Genomic DNA, 18,816 nt, shown 5'->3' with positions numbered 1-18,816 from the left:
CTAAATAGCGACGTCACTGAGAGTCGACAAAAACATCGCAGACAATATACACAGCAGTCTTTTCTCTTACCAACACCACTACCTCACCGATTGTATCTCCTTGCCCGCTTCTTGCTCCTAAAGATCAAAGTCTGCTACAGGTCATGGCCTGGTTGTCTTGCCAGTCAGCACATAGATAGCCATCGACCCAACTTCTCCCACCGCCACCATGACCTCCCAAGGCCCTCCTTCATCCTCCCTCCCTTCCGCCATGGGCCCCGGTGCTCGACCCATACAACAAGGCGAGTCCCCAGGTGGGGGAATCGCCGAGATCATGCAAATTCGCAACAAGTACCTGGTCCAGGTCGAGTCTGAAACCCTCCAGCTGGGCTACGAGCTCAAGGGCATACCTCGCACCTACCGCCTCGCCTTCGAATCCATCCCGATAGGGACCCTCAAACGAAAATGGCTCTTTGGAGGACCCAGGCGTGCACAGATATCGGGCATCACCGTCATCGATTTCATCCGTGGGACCGAGAACCTGGCCGGCCGGCCGTTGACGCAGACGGAAGCCGAGGCGATGGCGTTCTACAGCACGAACAGGACCATCTACAGCCTGTGGGGGAACCTGTCGGGATGCGTCGCGGGAGGTCTGATAGCTTGGAGGACGTACGACAAGATGAAGTTTCCCTTTCGAAGTCCCCGTCCCATGGAAGAGTACCAGAGCTTCCCGAGCAAACGTTGGGCCATAGCCACGGGCAGACAGGCGCAATTCATGTGGCAATTTACGAGGTTCAACGTCTGGGCCGCACTGGCCGTCTTTGCCGCCTCACCTTTGTTCGCGGCCGCCGGCGACACCTTTGGCATGTACGGCTTGTACAAGGACGAGCGCACCAAGGGGCTCATGATGGAGATCAAGGGTAGCCTGGACCGAATATCTGCGAACCGCTATAGAGGAGGCCCCGACCAAAGACAGAACCTGCCTCCTACCCAGACACAGACTCAAGACGGCCCTCAGTACGGCAACCAGGACTCCTCGCAAGAATATTACAACAACAGAGCCTCTGATCGAACCGACTATTCCGGTAGTGACGGATACAGTGGTGACAGCTCATTCACAGATGGAACCACCGACACTGGCGTAATGGGTGATTTATCGATGAGGGCTCGTGATTCGAGACAATCAAACCCTTCCACGAGATGGGACAACAGGACCGGCGCACCACAATATACCCAATCGAATAGCAATGGTTCCCGTTCGTCACCAGGCTCGTCCTTTTTTGATGACGACGATGCCTCTCCGACAGCCGGCAATGATCCGGACATGGCTACTCCAGGACCAACATCAGGAGGATTCCCTGGCTCTTGGGCTCGTATCCGTCGCGAGAATCAGAGATCATCAACATACTCCAATGCGCAAGGCCAGTCGAATTCGAACCAAGGCTTCCAAGGCCAACCACAACAGCAGCAGCAGCAGCAACAACCAGTGGTTCCTCATTCAGATTGGCAGAGGGACACTTCTTCTCGCACTGACGACTCATTCTATCAACGGCCATCTGATCAACGCAACGACCGAGAAGGAGGAGGGGGAGACGCCGGTTTCTCCTTCTCCAACACCGAGGCCGACAGACAACTCGCGCGTGAACAGGCACAAAAGGAATTTGACGCCATATTGAACAAAGAGCGTCGGGCAAGTGGAAGTGACGAGTACGACCGTGGTATGCGTGCCGTACAATCAGGTGAAGAAGGTTCGGCGGCTACTTCTGGCATGAGTGTGTGGGAGAGAAGAAGAAGGGGGTAAGACAATTTGCCAATGTATAAATTACATTTGTGTGTTTGTGTGTGTGCGCGCGCGCTCTTTTTTTCCACACCTCTCAACTTTGTATATTATACCCTGCTCAAAAAGTCTGGACGTTCTTTAGGGGATATCATATTTACCAACGTCGACATTGTTTATTAGTACTGTACACAAATCGGGGCCAGCTCTACAAAGGGCAAATCGTCACCCGCAGGAATCCGAGGGACCATATTGACCCGTGTACGGCGTACATTATACAGTATGTTTTCCAGACGCCACATGCTGGAATCAAGAGACAATGTTGCATGTATGAGAGAGAGAGAGAGAGTGCCTTGGGAGCCTGTTGTACATAATGAATGTACCACATCAAAAAAGGTATGGAACAGTATTGACATCGGAATAATTCCACATGTTGTTGTCCGGCGACGGCCACACCATGTTTTCCAGAGTAAAGTCCCAATCGGTAAAGGGTCGGAGACATGCCATGTTGGCGGCGTCGAATCTGTTGTCATCATCGTCGTTGTCAAACAACCAACCTTGTTGTTGACCACCTGCGCCGCCCGCGGCCGAGGCAGTGGTGGCGGCCATGTCATTGTTGTCGAAATTATTGTCCTCGTTACCACCGTCGACTCCCATGGCTGTTTGGTTTTGGTGGTGTTGATCCGGGCCCAGCGAACCTCGATCATAGTCTCCTGGTGGCCATAGAAAAGAACCATTCGTTGGTTGGTTGCTGTTGACGCTAGCGGCGTGCTGCTGTTGCCGTTGTTGTGTTCCTGCAAAGTTTGCAATCGAGTTGATTCGTGCTTCGTTATCATCGTCGACGGTGACTTCTGTGTAACGAACGAGAAAATGTGTTGGTAAACATACAGGAAAAAATATCTCACAAAGGGCCAATAAGAGTATCAGGCACTCACTATCTTGAGCAGCCAACGCTCGGCTCCGGAAATTTCGCAAAGCCAACAAATGGTCAGCTGCCACGGATCGACTATGGCTGATCCTTTCCAAGGTCCTGGTGCCATGTTCCCACGCCAGTCGCATTGTGTCTCTGTCCAAATCTCGCACAAGTTCTTCACAAGATTCTGCTAGGATCAGAATGATGGCAGCGGTGGTAATGTCTGTACATGTACCCGAAGATATTGGTTAGTTGACATCTCGAGCCGACTGTGATGCATAACTTGGAAGGGGGACGTACAGAATAAGCTCCACCACCACGCACCGGTGGCATTGATCGCCGTGGCATTGCTAATCGACAATATAAGGTCGCAGGCATTTTCGACACATGCGACGGCACATCGACCCCGCGTTGCTATGACCAGTTCCAATCCCGTCGTCTGTGACAGGCTTGTTTCATGTCGGGATTGTGAAGCCTGGTGGTTGCCTCTCCTCCGTTTTTGGTGTAGCCAGAAACGGTGAGCGCTGAAACTCGGACGATGTAAAAGGACCTTGAGATGTATGAACCTGTTACGAGTATGTTTAGTACGATTGACGTCTTAAAGACCTTTTTCGCGGAGACGAGGTTCTCACCTGGCTTGTAGGACGTTGCGCTGTCGTTGCAAGACCGAGTCACCCTCTGATAGTATACTCGCATTGCCGTCCCACCGCAACGCTTCTGGCAAGTTGTCGGCAAACTGCTTGAGACACGAATCCATGTGCATAATGGCACTAATGTCGCGATGGACGGCGCTTGGGGCTGGGTTTTCGTTCAACCAGGGCCCAGGGCTGGACTGGGACGATGCAGTGTGATAGATTTTCTCCAATATGTTCCCGAGTAGTTTGGCGAGCTTCAAATTCTCAACGTTGAATGCCGTGACGGCCATGTGACCTTCTGGCTGCTCGCAGGATCGAGTGCCAGGAACAAGGTAGACGTCGTCAATGGGTCTCGGCAAAGGCAACACATTCACGTTGTGTAAAGTAGGTGGTCGTCCTAGGGTCATGCTAACGTGCCTGTGATGTCGATTTAATTAGTTAATGCTTCTCGAGCTTTCCACGAGATCGTCCACTCCACATACATGTCCATTTGAACGCAGCCATACCATACTCTGCGCTTAATCTCCGTTTCCAATGATATCCCACCATTCTCGTTGCCGTTCTCGCAATGCAAGCCCAGCCCTAGTGCCATTCGACAAGCCAGGCCGACCACGTTCCAACACTGCGTCGGGTATTGCGTACAATGCAAATGTTGGCCTGCAAGTAGCAACGCTTGAACATACGCCAAATTGCCACTGTCGAGTATGGGTATTTGCAACAGATCTTTCATGCGTTCGGTATACACAAGTGCCGCCGCTGCTTTTTCGTCTGAAGGTAGATCGGAGAATTCGCATCCCAAGGCAAACATTGCATTCAATGCACAAAAGAACACTGTGGGTTGACAGTTTGGACCTCCCAATCCAATATCCGGAAGATATGTGTCGTCGTCATCATCATCGCGATGCTGCTCGTGGCTCTGCCACAGACGGTCGACCTCTTTGAGAAAGCTCGTCGAGTGTACGAGAGGATAAAATATTTGGACATTTTGAAAGTAAATGTCCAATAGCTTTTCCGCCATGCTTCGTGGAGGCAAAGAGAACCTGGGCTGAAGCATGAGCCTCGCAAAATCGGTCTCGTTTAGAGTAGACCGGCTCCACGGAGCGTATTGTCTGGTTCTAGTAGGCCGGCTCAGACGATCGTCCACAAATGCAGGCTGCGAATCTGATCCCTGGTGTTGAGAGACTTCTTTCATCAACGAAACCACCGAGGATTGGCCGTAGTATTCATCCGTAGGGTCACACCGGAAACTGCCTCCCCGAATAGCGGTGCCCATGGCGTCCACGGGACTGGAAGCATGATGACCTTGTTCAGAGTCGTGACCTTGCACACTCCGTTGATCGTGGTAGAGGTCGGACTCTCGAGCATGAGTTTGTCCTGAGTGCAGGGTCGAATGTTGAGACGGCGCTACAGAGCGCATTCGGTTGTGAGTATTTGGGGTTTGCGTGAATGGCTGGTCAGGCATGGTGATGGCTTCGGTCGGGGAGCCCGCAAAATTGGGAGGGGCTGGGTCTTGAGCATCGTCATGAGTATGTGACCGGATGGAAAAGTTGGCGGTTGGTGTGTCGATTCGCTGCCCCTGTTCCGACTCAGCGAGATCCGCGGCGCTGCCAGACGCATCCTGTGGCTGTTGTTGCGTTCTCAGAATCGAGATACTTTGTTGGTGTTCAGCGAGTTGTCGCTCCAAAGATGCAATATACCTGGTGATGACAAATAGAGAGTCAGTTGTCAAGTATATCGAAGGTGAAGATAATCCATTTCTGGCTTGGATTGGACGGGACAACGAACTGACTCTTTCTCGCTCTGGCGCTTTTCGCTGTTGGCAATTACCACGTAGTTGCATGATCGCGGTCCCGAATTGCGATTCTCGCACTGCCCACACAGAGGTTTCTGCCCGTCGCATTTGACCTTTCGTTGCCGGCATGGTGTACATGCAAGGGCGATCCTCCTCCGCTTCGAGGCCGGCGGACCATCGATCTGCTCGCGATTTCTCCCCATTAATTCATGATCTTCTGTCCAGAGGGAGTGTGCCGCGCGGCCGCACTTACCGAGTGTTCTGACATGATTAAATTGGAGATGTCTTGACCTACATATCATAACAGTCGGCGGTAGAGTCGCATAGAACAAGTGGATGAGAAATGTGGGCAATGACAATCGCGGTGTTTGAAATGGTTGGGTTCAAGACCCTTTGAAGAGCAAAAGGCGGGACGGAGGATCCATCTTTGACACACGTGACGTCCAGCTACTATTGATTTACCAGGGACACCAAGATGCATGATTCTCTTCCTTACTTGTCATACGGCCTGTATGAAGTACTTGTCAGGGCCATTATTCATTGATCCTTCTTGGATCCGTCTAGCACCAAAATATAGAGGACGCCGGTCGACTTCCTCAAAAGCTCAAAGCCAACAGCACGAATTGAAGATGGAAAAAGACCAACAAAAGCTGCCCTTATCTGCAAGACAATACAAAAAATCTTGCTCGACTGATCGAGACTGTAAATGAGTCGATAGCGTCAAGTTGAACGGAGTAAGCAGAGACAAGCAACTGGACAATCTCTCCTTCCACCGAGACACGTGCGAGATCCAGCACCTTTCGTGAACATCCGTGTTTCGCCCTGGACAAGGTATAATAAGCCGAATTTACTACCCGATAATCAGGTACGAAGCATGAACTGACCGGGTCTTTGGCTCAGATTTGAAAGGGCCATGTGATATCAAATGTACATTTCAGTACGCAATTGAGCTTGCTGCCACTTACGGCATCGCATGGGTTTAATTCCAGTCAGTAAGAGCAAACTATGCTTAATCTATGGACGCCCACGGATATGACGAGTGGGAAGGTAGCTGGTTAGATTCTGCAATACTTGCCTCGTCACATCTCAAAGGTATGTTCGTCCGCCATAAATAGACGTCCCAGTCTTTACACGGGGAAGAATACCCAACAGATGGAGTTCATCTATCAGGTCAAAAAGCATCAAATCACATCCCTTGGCCGCCATCATGTTGATAGTCACTGGGAGTTGTTCCTCATGCTTGGTCACGGAGCTATTGTACGGGACTTGTCCTAGAGGCACAACGAAATCCGGCACTCCCGACATTGGGGAGATGAAAAGACCACCCATCAAACCGGTCGGAATCCCAAACCCCGGTATCTGAATGTCTCGATATGATGGCTGGCCGGTCGCTCCCAAGGCGTCCTTTGAGACATAGAGAACTATACTGTCAGAACATGATTCTGCGTTCGTAGGCATGATCTGCTCATTCCACCATGCCTTGAACGTGGCCTTTCGCAAACTGGCGTCTTCAACGCTCGGGTTCTGCGAGAGCGCCCAGTCCCAAGATGCTCGGGGTGAAGGATCCACGTAAGGCTGCCGTCCATCGTATTTGGCGGCGTAGTCTGCGAAAAAGGGAGTTCGCACCAGTTCAAGCTGTGGCTGAGCAGTGAGGACTTCCCAAGTCGTATCTAGATAGGTGGAGAGAACTTCATTGGTGCCCGCTGGACGAGTATCTGACCAGCGTTCTGTGTAGTTTAGTTGTGTAACATCCGCAGACAGATGTCTGCTCAGAGTTTGGACAAATTCGCGGATCTGCTTGTCTACAGGCGATAGTGATGTCTCTGTGCTGTTCGAGAGCCCAGATGTCTGTATTCTCTTTGGGTAGGTAGTGTAATTCTCCGTCAAACCAGAATAGAGAACCCGCGAGGCTTGACTCCAAAGGTTAGGATCCCGTGCCAACAGGCCGGCAGTGTCAAATTCTGGACCTAAGGGGACGACATGGTCAAGGTCCGCGTAACCATGTGATGGACGATTGCCATAAAGACCATTTTCGTAGGCTGGAACACGAATCGACCCGCCCGTATCTGATCCAAGTGCAATATCTAGCCAGTCGTACGCCGACATACCAGCGCCGCCGCCCGAAGAGGAGGATCCGGGTTCCTGGTACCCGTCTGCTCGGGCGTTGAAAGGTGCTTGAGAGTCGATGGCCAGGCTCGCGAATTCCGGAGCAGCGAATTGCGAAGTCTTCATCTTGCCAACGACGACTGCGCCTGCATCGATCAGGCGTTGCACAGCAGAAGCAGTTTTGTTCTTAGCGGGATAGAGATCGAAATAGGCCCGGCTACTCGCCCCGGTCTTCAGTCCCTTGAGATCATAAATATCTTTGACGCCGAGTCGCACCCCAGCGAGTGGCTTTTCTTCGGTTTTTCGAAAGTATAGACGCGACGGGACGCCAATCGTGGTGGAAGAACTGGCGGCAACTGCCACGGGAATGTTGGTGAAGCCGTCCTTATCCGTGGACGGAACGACGCCGGTTGTGAAGGCGTTTTGAGTGTCTACGTACAAGCGGTACGGAACATGCAGGGTACGTTTGTGTGTCGAGATAAAGTATGGTCCAGGTGGCATGGTAGTGTCATCACCCAGGTACCCTGTAAGTACGCATTGCGACTTGATGAGTGATTGACCTGTAAAGTTCTCGACGACGGTGCCATTCTTTGCAGTGATGATGAGCACTATTTACCCAGGACCGGTAATATGTCAGTACCGAGAAACGTGAATATGGACTTGTAAGTATAAGGAGAAGAAAAGGCCTGGCTTCAGCCTTTGTCGCCAATGGTCAGAACAGGAGCATTACATACACGTCAGAAACCTTTCAGTAAACACATCGTCGTTCTGAAGGTAAGTCGAAATGATGGCCTGAAGACCGCTGGAGTCCAAGGCTTCTTCCGCCTCTACGACGGTTGCCGCAACGTACTCCCCCGGACGATCTGACGAGGCTGTCCATAGGCCACAGTCATCTGGTAGGTGCCCCGCAACTAGAGACGAAACAAAGTAGTTTGCATCGTCGACAGTAAGTCTTGTGCCCGGGCTGTAGATTGGCTCCTGGCCTGTTGCAACAGCAAAAAGAAGACCGACAAGCAGTCCTAACAGCCACATGGTTCTTTGTCAGTTGTCGTCCATCGGAGAAGTCCTCCTTCGTTACAAAAGTGTACGGAAGAAGAATCCATCTACAGTACGGAGTACGACCTCAGTGCAACGGGTATTATCCGAGAGTCCCCACTAAAGATTTGTCGGACAGGGTCCTCAAGGGTCCTTTCTTGGGGGACGTACAGGCTATTGTCCATTTCTTGTGGTGGATTTTGTTACTCTTCCCGATGGCTATCATGTGAGTCTGCAGAACAACATCCTTCTTTCTTTGCCTATCATTTATTCGCCCGACTCTATCCAAATTAATTCAGCGTTCGAACCTGCAAGCCTCGCCTTTCTCTTTTCCAGCCGTAGGTCGTCCACCAAGACTCCTCGCTGAGGATGATTCTAATTCATGGTCTTCCGTAGTGAAGCTGGCCATGTGGTTGAGTGATATAAGTACCGACTTGCGGGACACCTCGACACGTAGTTATAGCTTAATCGTGACCCGTGAGAACTGTGCTGTACTTCTTACACCTGCGCAGCACACGTCATCTCTCCTAATATACCTATATGAATATCTCACAACATTCATGCATCGCACACATATTGTCTCGTGTCACGTGCACGGCGCGTGAATTGCCTCGGATGTTTTCCCAGTTCACGTCTTTAGGAGCATCTTTCCTTAGCATCCAGCTCTTCATTCACTTCAGAGAAGTTCAACTACTTGAGATGATCTACTGGTAAAGCTACAGTTTGGCTTCACTTGCTCCTGTGTCTAGATGTGACATCTTTGCATACAGTGACTTCACCCGAGTGAGAAGCCTTCGGTTCCCATCCGGCGCCGGTCGCGACTTTACCGGAGCCGGGCGAGGAACAGGACATGATGATACATCCACGGAGGCAATAGTATACACCGTAGTCTTGGTGACTTCAATCCGAGACGTTCTGCGAGACTAGTCGGGCATGCGTTGGTTGGGTTCAGTGGGAGTCCCCGGCGCCGACCTTGTTGTGAGCATCATGAGCCCCGGAATCGACGTGATGCAGTCGAGTTCAATTCCCCAATGTAGTGCCCGAAGCCACTGAGATGACCTTACAAAGGATGGAATATCTAGAGCGCTGCTGTGTTTGCTCCCAAGGACAAAGACATCTTCACATATGAGACCGTGAAGTCGTTGTGGTTGAGGATAAGCCACGGAAACTACGCCAATCCACGCTCGTTGATCGTTTCAACATGTTGTCCATTCGTATGTTTACTCTACAAATCATTTCACTATTCTGGTTCATTACTAACCTTACTAGCAACGTTACTTGCTTTCGTGGTGCTATGTGCGGTCGGAATTCCTGTTACAAGGTACTTCCTAGACCCCAAAGGGCTTCGAAAGTATCCCTCCGCCGGACTCTCTGGCATCACATCATTATGGTCGATGTGGCACAACCGGAAGATGAAGCGGTTCATGGCGATTCATGAAGCTCATCAACGTCTCGGTCCTATTGTCAGAGTTGAGCCAAACCACTGTATGTCTCGTCTTTTTATGCTGCTTTTAGCTCCTGGGTGGACGTTGACACCGACGAAATCACAGTGTCCTTCAGCTCTCCAGAAGCATTCTCCGACATTTATTCGCACAGCGCTACCGACATTCTCAAGGATGTCTTCTACGATGCTATTGCTGGCCCCTTTCGAAGCTCAGGAAACACGAGATCTCGCGAAGAGCACACGCGGAAGCGGCGGACGATTGCGAGTAGCTTCTCACCCAAGGGGGTCGCCGAGTATGAGGGGTATGTCATCAAAGCAGTCCAGAGTCTTCTTGATAGGTTGGAGAAATTGCAGGCGCAATGCGGTGACAACGGCTTCAATGCGACGCCATGGATCCACATGTTCACATTCGATGCTATTGGCGACGTCGTCTTTGGGAACTCATTCAACTTCCTCGAGAATGGAAACGACACGTGCACCGCAGAGACGCCCGAAGGCAAGCAGTACCAGGTTGAAGCCATTGCATCCTTCCTTGGAGGAGTCAAGTTTGCCAACAATGTCGGTTACCTCGGTACGGATCTTGCCAAATGGTTGAAAAAGAACATTCTGTACTGCTCGTACGGTGCGAAGATGGGCGCCAACTTCTCAAACATGAGCATCTATCGCATCCGCCGACGCGAAGAGATTCCCGAGGAAACGGCTCCTCACGACATCTGGTCGCGGGTCATGGCTGCTAACCGCAAGCCCGGTGGCTATGTGATGCCTTTCGGTGAGCTTATTGCAGAGTCCAACTCCCTGGTACGTGTTTTGTCCCGTAGTCGCAACGACTAATGCCATTGTTTCACCCCGATACCTAACAAATTTTCCCAGCTCAATGCAGGCAACGATACCATTGGCAGCGCGCTCACGAGCTTGATGTATCACCTGGCCCGCAACCAAGCGGCCCAGAAAAAACTCCAGGAGGAAATAATCTCAGCGTTCCCCCCGGGTGTTCAGGTCTGCAGCAATGATGCTGTAAAAGATATCCAATACCTCCGCAACTGTATCGATGAAGCACTCCGAGAACGTCCTCCCGTCGGCATTGGCCTGCCTCGGATCACACCTCCCCAGGGCTGCGTGATCGCCGGCCAGAAGATTCCGGGCAACACCACCGTGTCGGTTCCGACTTGGTCGGTGCACCATGACCCTGACCTGTTCCCTGACCCGTTCGAGTTCAAGCCTGAACGCTGGACTGATGAGAAGCAATTGCCCGCTCTGAAGAAATTCAGTCTCCCGTTCAGCACTGGAGGGTGAGTTTACTTCCTTACCTGCGATGATTACGATGTTGTTCAGATACTGATTCAGTCGTTGCAGCCGAGCCTGCGTAGGTCGAAATCTCGCCTACATGGAACTTCAGATCGCCGTTGCGTCGATATTCAACCAGTTCCATGTCGAGCTGGTAGACCCAAACGCAGAGCTGGATACCCTCGAATGGTTCAATAGCAGTCCAGGAGAGCTGTGGGTCAAGGTCACGCCGCGGCTGTCCATAGCTCTATGAATGTTTGCCTGCTATTTCCAAACGTAGAATAGAATAACCATAGGACGTAGCCGGTCACTGCCTGGTCAAACACAAAGCCAGTTGCGCCAATAATGAAGCTCGTTATATCATGAGTTCAATCAGTTCAACTAATGCCCGTAGCCTGACATCGTTCGAAACACTATTATTGGGACTTTGCAGTCGACGAGTCTCGAAGGCGAGGGTGGTTATGAAAGTTGAGGAAGTAGGAGGTGTAACTTGGGACGTAAGCATAATCAGGCCGTCACTGGCCAACATTCAGATAGACTACGGAGTACAATACAATATTGGCAGGTTGGGACTCTAGATTCAAGGGGTCATGACAATATGTACTTGATTATCGATCTGACGAAAATGATGCCTATCCAAATGCGCCACATATATACCCATTTACCCCGTCTATCGACTTGTGCTCTGGTTGTTTAATGCACTTGCACTTTGCCACTTCATGCGCTTGCATTCACCAACGAATCCATCTTCGCCCTCAGTAGTGCCGTCGTTTCCTTTCCAGCGTCCAGGAAGATTCGAATGGCCTCATCGAGCTTATCGGTGCCCGGCTGGTCCAAGAACATGGCGAGGCGGAACTTTTCCTCGTTGTCGAGGAAGACGGGCTTGATGTCCTTGGGATGTCCGTTGGCCATGGCGGATACTAGGTAATGATATGTTAGCAGTGATGACAGAACCAGCAACAGATTCAAAGGGAATGGCCGAACACTTCTTTCCTACTGACTTACCTTTATCCGCATCGAGGCTTTTGGTCATGGGTACCACTTCACTCCTTAGCTCCGCCAGCGTACCGGCGTTTAGTGTCATCAGCTGTAGTCCCGAGAGTTTGGAGATCTCGTCCATGGTGCGCAGACTGGCGGCCATGATTTCCGTCTTGAATCCCTTGGAGTGGTAGCTCTTAAAGATTTCGTCGACGAGCTTGACCCCGGGGCCTTTCCAACCGGTGTAGTCCCGTTGGGGACGGTTCTTGTAGTACCAGTCCGTGGTGCGAGCCACGAAGGGCGAGATCAAGGTACACCCTGCCTCGGCGGCCAGGGTGGCCTGGTGCACGGAGAAGATGGCCGTCATGTTGCAGTGGATGCCGTGGTCGCGCTCGAGGACCCTCGCGGCCTGGAGACCTTCCCAGGTCGAGACGATCTTGATGAGCACGCGCTCCTTGGAGATGCCGAGTTCTTCGTACATGGCGATGATCTCGCGCGCCACGCGGATCGTTGCGTCCTTGTCGAACGAATGGATCGCGTCGACTTCGGTCGACGTCCGTCCGGGGATGCGCTTGAGGATTTCTGCGCCAAACGTCACCAGCAGCTGCAGCAGGGCGGCGGACTCCTGCTCAGCAGCTTCCGTTGACTTTTCAAGCCCGTACCTTGCGGCCTTTTCGAGAATCCAGTTGAATTTGGGAAGTTTGGTCGCCGTCATGATATGTAGAGGGTTGGTCGTCACATCTTGCGGCTTGTACTGCGGCAGGATGTCGAAGTCGGCGCTGTCCACGACGATGGTGGTGTGTTTTCTAAGCTGTTCCAAGCTGTCGAGGGCCATGATGGGTAGTCTTCGTGCAGATCAAGGCTCAAGAGTAAAGGTAAGGAGTGGCTTGTCGAGGATGGCAAGCAATGGGATATCCGAGTGCTGAAGGAACTTGTGTGTCTCGCCATCCTTTTCTTTTCTTTTCTGGAAGGAGTTCGGTTATTGAACCTAACTTGTTTACAAGACGTCGCGCTTTAGTGTGGACTGTAGCTGCTCCAGCGAAAAATTCCCGATGGCTTTAGAAATCGTTAGTATCTAGAAGATGTATGGCTCCGAAGCGTCACCTTCAAAGGCATGAATATCTTGGAGTAGCGCACCACTGGCCAATCGGCGCAAAGATTAATACTGACGACCCACCCGGCGCCGAATCAACATTGATCCGTTTTTCCGATTCTCGGCAAAGTCATGACACATTCGTCGCGGTTTTTCCAGAGCCTCAATAGCCTTGAAAAGATTGGGCAGCGAGGCTTCTGTGAGCGTCTGCATGGAAGGACTGATGTTCTACTAAACTTTTGATCACCTGTATGTCGCTGACCTCTAGCCGTATCTGCGCCAGTCTCATCCGGACATGCCATGAAACGGAATGGAAGGGCAGTCTCAATCGCCAGGCCCGGATAATTTCGTGGGACCAATTCGCACTCCGGCCAAAAAGACGTTCAAGGCCTGCCGAACATGTCGGCGGCAGAAGATGCGCTGCGAAGGCAAAGCTCCTTGCATGCGGTGCCAGACCGCCGGAACTGCATGCGTCTTCGATCTCGTTGGGCCCAAAAAACCAACACTTGACAAAAGTACCGAGGGCCAGCAACAGCAGAAGAGGTTGGAAGCCTGATCTGTTCCCTACCAATGTTCTCACCGGTTGCTGACTTCCTCTGCCAGAATCCAAGAGTTGGAAGCCGAGATCCTGAGGCTTCGCGGACAGACTGCCCCGGAGACCTCCGGTTCAGACGCTCCGACGGAGCAGCCTTCAGGCGGACAAGTGCAAACGCCCATCAACAGCCAGGCTGACAAAGATGCGGCCACAAGAGGTAACGCCAGCGCGGGGAAGCCTCAGAATCCCTACGCACTGGCTCCGCATGATCTGGATGCTCCGGTGACTGCCATTCATGCCATGACTCCAGAAACCCCTCGGCCTTCCGGCGGTCAGAGCTGGGACCTGGAGCAGACCACATTACTCCCGTCTGTCACGCAGCCTCGCGATTTTGTCTCCGAGGGAGAGCTTGACGAGTCGCTGGCCAGGGATTTATTCAACAGGTGAGAGTTCTACACTGGTCGTCTTGAGGGCCATGGCTAAGAGTGGGCACAGCTTCATAACCGGAAACAATACCTTTTTGCCGATGTTGGATCCGCTCCTGGACACATTTGATTCTCTGCGCGTTCGTTCGCCATTTTGCTTCGCCGTTGTCCTGGCCACCGCGGCTCGAGTCAAGGAGGCAGCGAACATCACGGACCACGTGAGACAAGTCACCCAGAACGAGGCTCGCCGCCTGGCAGCTGAGACCTTGTTCATTGGTGTGCCCGTGATCGAGGATGTCCAAGCGATGACCTTGATTGCAGCCTTTTCGGAACGAACGTGGTTTACCATTGGCCATGCCATACAAATGGCCCTCGTCTTGGGCCTCCAAACTGCCCTGCAGCAACTCCTGCGTAGTCCCTGCACCCATTCGGCTGATACTCAAAAGACAGAAAGGCGACTCGCACGTCAAGCAAGGACATGGCTGATGGCGTCGTTCCTTGAATGGGAGATTGCTGCTGGCACGGCACGCCGTCCTCGAATCGAAGCCATCTCAGCAGAGACTTTGAGGGCATTTGCAAGACATCCAGCTGCCAATGCGTCAGATTCTAGAATTGTCTCTCTTGTGGAACTGGTAATCCAGCGAGGTTTGTTTCTACTAGCATCAGAAGACTCGTTGGCTAACGGTATTAGCCCAAATGCAGAAGGAAATTGAGGAATCCGAGAAATCCCCTTCCGCTGTGATGGCCAAGATCCGTTCGACCAGCCAAAAGTTCGATGCATGGTGTTCCTTCTGGGACAAGACTTTTGCAGGTACGATAAACCAGAAACCCCTCGAAGGTTGACAAGCGAATTAATCACCCTACCTAGATATCGGTTATCCTCAACCATCTTTCCAACGTACGAGCCTGTACATGTCAAGAGAATACGCGAAAACATTTACTTGCTGTGCTGGCCTGCGAAAAATTCAGCCAAATTCTTCTACAGAGAGCTCGGTTACCCTGGGTGAAGCTAATTTGGACTCTGTCGCCTCTGAGATACTTTCTTACGTGATGGGGGTCATGTTCAGTCAACTGTCATTTCTTGTACAAAGCCCAGCATACAAATGGCAGCTAAAATGGGCCCCTACTTATACTGCCCTGACCATCGCTTTCACTTGTACGTCTCGAATGGAAGGAGTGGTAAGGAGTGAGGTGTTGGAAACTAACTGGTAGCAGGTGTCCTTGCCTTGAAAATGTCAAAACTCAGGCCCGAACTTATTGAACAATCCCGCCTGGAACCCGTGGCCAAGGAGGTTGCGAAACTCCTGCAGACACATCCTCATCAGAATTTCCATCATGTGATCCGGTTGTTGATGGCAGTTCCGCAAAGTAACCAGTTCGTACCACACAACAATCAAGTCAGAGGCTCAGAGAATGTCACTGGAGAAGACATGCATTCGACGTATCATGATGGGCGTATCCCTCAATTCTTTACACGACCACAGGGGGACCAGGGATCACACATTGTTCAAAATCCCCCTGGCTATGACGCAGTGTATTCTCAGCATGGCGGCGACAACATGCGTCTCGGTACACAAACCGACCAGGACCCAAACATCAATAACTATCGCGACTGGATAGGGAACTGGAGCAATCTGGACTCAAGCTGGCTGTTAGATGGTACATCGATTGGTTCTTTTGGCCTGCCGAACAATGGCAATGCAAGTGTCTTCGATTTCGATCTTCCCATGGGATTTCAGGACTATCGATATGAGTGAGGCCAGTTATCCAGAAAAATCGCCCGAGCCTGGACGCATCTCCGAAGTGGTATTCTTGCCACCCCGAGCCAAGACCCGCTGTCGTTTTGCCGGCACCGGCGCCTGATTCGGTCCATCCGAAAACTCGGTACCGAACCACTCCACAGCTTGTGTTGATGCCGATATCAGTTCCAATCAACCTCTGCTGGCCACTCGTCATCATAAACGGCTTCCGCGACATTTAACAGGCAGGCTGAATACATATGCAGGCGTTCTGAAGGTGGACAAACATAACAAGTGCAACTCAACACGTCGATTTAAGGATCATGGCTCCAACAATACCACCGGTAAGTATAAGTGCAAGGGTGTCAGGCTGGCTGACGAATGGAGCTGACCTGCGTCACAGCTGAAAGACAAAAGTCTTCTTATCGACCGTGCCTTCGTCAACAGTCAGTGGGTGCCTAGCGAATCAGGGAAGACATTTGAGGTCACAGGTATGCAGCGATCCCTTCTTTGCCGAAGCCAACTGACCCAATCCCAGATCCAAGTACTGGTGTTGTAGTTGGTACATGTCCAGAATGTGACGTATCAGATACAGAGGCTGCCATCGACGCAGCAGCCAATGCATTCAAGACCTTTCGAGCCACAACTGCTCGACAGCGATCAGACATGCTACGAAAGTGGCACCAGCTCATGCTCGACAATGCCGAAGACCTTGCCATCCTGATAACGATGGAGAACGGAAAACCCTTGGCAGACGCTCGAGGGGAGGTCAAGTACGCGTCCGACTTCCTCCTCTGGTTCGCGGAAGAAGCCCCTCGCATCTACGGTAGCACCATCCCGGCCAGCGTGGGCGGGAAGCGGATCTTGACCGTCAAAGAACCCATCGGGGTCTGTGGGCTGATCACGCCTTGGAACTTCCCCGCGGCGATGGTCACGCGCAAGGCCGCCCCCGCCATTGCAGCAGGGTGCACCGTGGTGGTCAAGGCCCCGGGCGAGACGCCCCTGTCGTCGCTCGCCCTCGCGGAACTGGCCAGGCGGGCGGGCATCCCGGCGGGCGTGTTCAACATCGTCACGACGCTCGAAAACACTCCGGCGGTCGGCAACGCGCTCTGCACGCACCCCAAGGTCAAGAAGGTCTCCTTCACGGGCTCGACCGCCGTCGGCAAGCTCCTGATGAAGCAATCGTCCGACACGCTGAAGAAGCTGTCCATGGAACTTGGCGGGAACTCGCCGTTCATCGTGTTCGACGACGCGGACCTTGATGCGGCGGTCGAGGGTGCACTGATGAGCAAGTTCCGCTCGTCGGGCCAGACCTGCGTCTGCGCGAACCGCATCTACGTGCAAAGGGGGATCCTCCCGGCGTTTGGCAAGAAATTCGTCGAGCGCGTCAGACGGTACAAGCTTGGTTCCGGGTTCGATCCATCTGCGACCCACGGCCCGCTGATCCACGCCCGTGCCGTGGACAAGGTGGACAGCCACGTGCGGGATGCAGAAGCCAAGGGCGCGCAGATCGCCCTGGGCGGGCACAGGATGACAACCGACGCCGATCCCGGCCGGCAGGGTGGACGGGGCGGCCACTTTTACCCCCTCACCGTGCTGCTGGACGCGACGCCCGAGATGCTCGTCGCGAGGGAGGAGACCTTTGGGCCCGTGGCGGCACTGTTCCCCTTTGAAACGGAACAGGAAGTTCTCGCCATGGCCAACGCCAGCGAGGTCGGCCTGGCGGGCTACTTCTTCAGCCGGGACGTCCAGCGCTGCTGGCGGGTTGCCGAGGCCATGGAAGTGGGTATGGTGGGCATCAACACAGGTAAGTGTTTCTGGTTTCTTTGGGCCACCTTTTCTCGATCGTGTATCGCGCATCTCATTCCCGCTGACCTTATCTCAAGGCATCATCAGCGACCCTGCATCACCCTTCGGGGGCGTCAAGCAGAGCGGGTTTGGACGGGAAGGCAGCGCCCTCGGCATCGACGAGTACCTGACGGTCAAGAGCATGACCTTTGGAGGTGTCGAGGTGCGGCCATAGTTCTGCTCTTCGTCACGCTCGACTGTACGTCTTCTGCCGGCCATGATTTTCTTCTCGGTGGTTTCTCGGCCGTACGTCTTCGGCCACGCTCGGGGTCTCGGCTCCGGGTTTCCGCCACGCCGGTAGAGCGAACAACCCTTTTTCGATCTCGTACAGAACTGTCGGTACCGGGGGGGGGGGGGGAGGAATCACGAGATTGACAAACTATACCGGGATATGATGAAGACAATTGCCAGTAGCTCCTATGTCTGTCAAATTCCATCTTTGCAGTGATCCGGGCCCCTCCTCATTGTTCGAACCTCTCTCCAATTTGGAACTATGAATATGTGCAGGGTTTACAGGAGATCTGTGTACCTGGTTAGGTATTGAAACTGACACTGAAACTGGTTTATCACACAACATAAATAGGTCTTCAACTGAAGGAGCATACAAAGATTTGGTGGATCGATGATGATAATGAGAATTACCTCCCTCTCCTTTTCCTTTGCACGTACTCGTATATTGTACACACACGTATATACACACATTGCAACACTGTACACGCACACCTGTGTCTTAACACACAAATCGAACCAGTCAGTGATGCCTCCGTACTTCCTAAGCTGAGCAGAGTTGATCTGAGCAGATGGTCTTGCCATTTCTAGTCCTCTAGATGCAAGCTTACAATGCAAGGCGTAAGAACTAAACCCTCGAGTCATGTCCCTTTTGGTCGATAACTCTCATCTGCATCGGTAACTACCCCCTAGATCAAGAAGACACTTCCGAGACAGCGACCTCGTTCTCGATCTTTCCCTCCTTCTCCTCTCCGGCCATGGACAGACTGCGCTGCTGGATATCTGCAAAGCTGACCGTTGGCACGAAACCCGCAGACTGCCAGGCGTGAGGCACCTTTTCGTAGAGTTCGTCGACTTGTTCGAGTGAGAGACCTGAAAGATGGTGAGCAAGGATGAACCCGAGTTAGAACCACGACGTTCTAGAAAACATTGCAAACATGAAAGACAGGTGGGGATCATCATCGCACCTTTGGTTTCGTAGATGCAAAACTGCACAAAAACTGC

General features: G+C 52.4%; 6 protein-coding genes across 7 annotated transcripts; 4 read left to right on the top strand and 2 right to left on the bottom strand.

The window, feature by feature from the left end:
- Positions 1–27: 27 nt before the first annotated feature.
- PV06_05071 (uncharacterized protein) lies at positions 28–2,252 on the top strand. The gene has a single exon (XM_016406039.1). The coding sequence runs from the start codon at positions 209–211 to the stop codon at positions 1,778–1,780; it is 1,572 nt and encodes a 523-aa protein (XP_016264245.1). The 5' UTR covers positions 28–208; the 3' UTR covers positions 1,781–2,252.
- PV06_05070 lies at positions 1,800–5,377 on the bottom strand (the record flags this gene model as incomplete). Of its 2 annotated transcripts, XM_016406038.1 has the most annotated exons (7): positions 2,144–2,607; positions 2,692–2,892; positions 2,970–3,235; positions 3,302–3,721; positions 3,787–5,001; positions 5,094–5,278; positions 5,350–5,377. In XM_016406038.1, the coding sequence occupies 7 exons, from the start codon at positions 5,362–5,364 to the stop codon at positions 2,144–2,146; spliced, it is 2,766 nt and encodes a 921-aa protein (XP_016264244.1). The 2 variants fall into 2 exon arrangements, with proteins under 2 accessions (XP_016264243.1, XP_016264244.1); XM_016406037.1 differs by lacking the exon at positions 5,350–5,377 and having other exon boundaries at positions 1,800–2,607; positions 3,787–5,225.
- A 3,992-nt stretch (positions 5,378–9,369) lies between these two features.
- On the top strand, positions 9,370–11,218 carry PV06_05069 (uncharacterized protein; the record flags this gene model as incomplete). Its single annotated transcript, XM_016406036.1, has 5 exons — positions 9,370–9,451; positions 9,507–9,722; positions 9,788–10,479; positions 10,552–10,970; positions 11,035–11,218. Exons 1-5 carry the CDS (start codon positions 9,439–9,441, stop codon positions 11,216–11,218), a joined length of 1,524 nt encoding a protein of 507 aa, XP_016264242.1. The 5' UTR covers positions 9,370–9,438.
- A 464-nt stretch (positions 11,219–11,682) lies between these two features.
- On the bottom strand, positions 11,683–12,778 carry PV06_05068 (transaldolase; the record flags this gene model as incomplete). The annotated part of the gene is made up of 2 exons (XM_016406035.1): positions 11,683–11,885; positions 11,971–12,778. 2 exons carry the CDS (start codon positions 12,776–12,778, stop codon positions 11,683–11,685), a joined length of 1,011 nt encoding a protein of 336 aa, XP_016264241.1.
- A 568-nt stretch (positions 12,779–13,346) lies between these two features.
- PV06_05067 (uncharacterized protein) lies at positions 13,347–15,753 on the top strand (the record flags this gene model as incomplete). Its single annotated transcript, XM_016406034.1, has 6 exons — positions 13,347–13,579; positions 13,640–14,014; positions 14,067–14,641; positions 14,688–14,807; positions 14,865–15,152; positions 15,212–15,753. 6 exons carry the CDS (start codon positions 13,347–13,349, stop codon positions 15,751–15,753), a joined length of 2,133 nt encoding a protein of 710 aa, XP_016264240.1.
- Positions 15,754–16,058: 305 nt separating this feature from the next.
- On the top strand, positions 16,059–17,929 carry PV06_05066 (uncharacterized protein; the record flags this gene model as incomplete). The annotated part of the gene is made up of 4 exons (XM_016406033.1): positions 16,059–16,079; positions 16,139–16,226; positions 16,274–17,542; positions 17,622–17,929. 4 exons carry the CDS (start codon positions 16,059–16,061, stop codon positions 17,756–17,758), a joined length of 1,515 nt encoding a protein of 504 aa, XP_016264239.1. The 3' UTR covers positions 17,759–17,929.
- Positions 17,930–18,816: the final 887 nt, after the last annotated feature.

This window comes from Exophiala oligosperma, assembly GCF_000835515.1.
Source record: "Exophiala oligosperma strain CBS 72588 unplaced genomic scaffold supercont1.4, whole genome shotgun sequence".
Classification (NCBI taxonomy): domain Eukaryota; kingdom Fungi; phylum Ascomycota; class Eurotiomycetes; order Chaetothyriales; family Herpotrichiellaceae; genus Exophiala; species Exophiala oligosperma.
The sequence above is the reverse complement of the archived record's forward strand: the minus strand, read 5'-3'. Positions and strand labels throughout refer to the sequence as shown.

Bases quoted from the DNA above. Each gene is read 5' to 3' on its own strand.
- PV06_05071 (XM_016406039.1), top strand. From the start codon at position 209: ATGACCTCCCAAGGCCCTCCTTCATCCTCCCTCCCTTCCGCCATGGGC.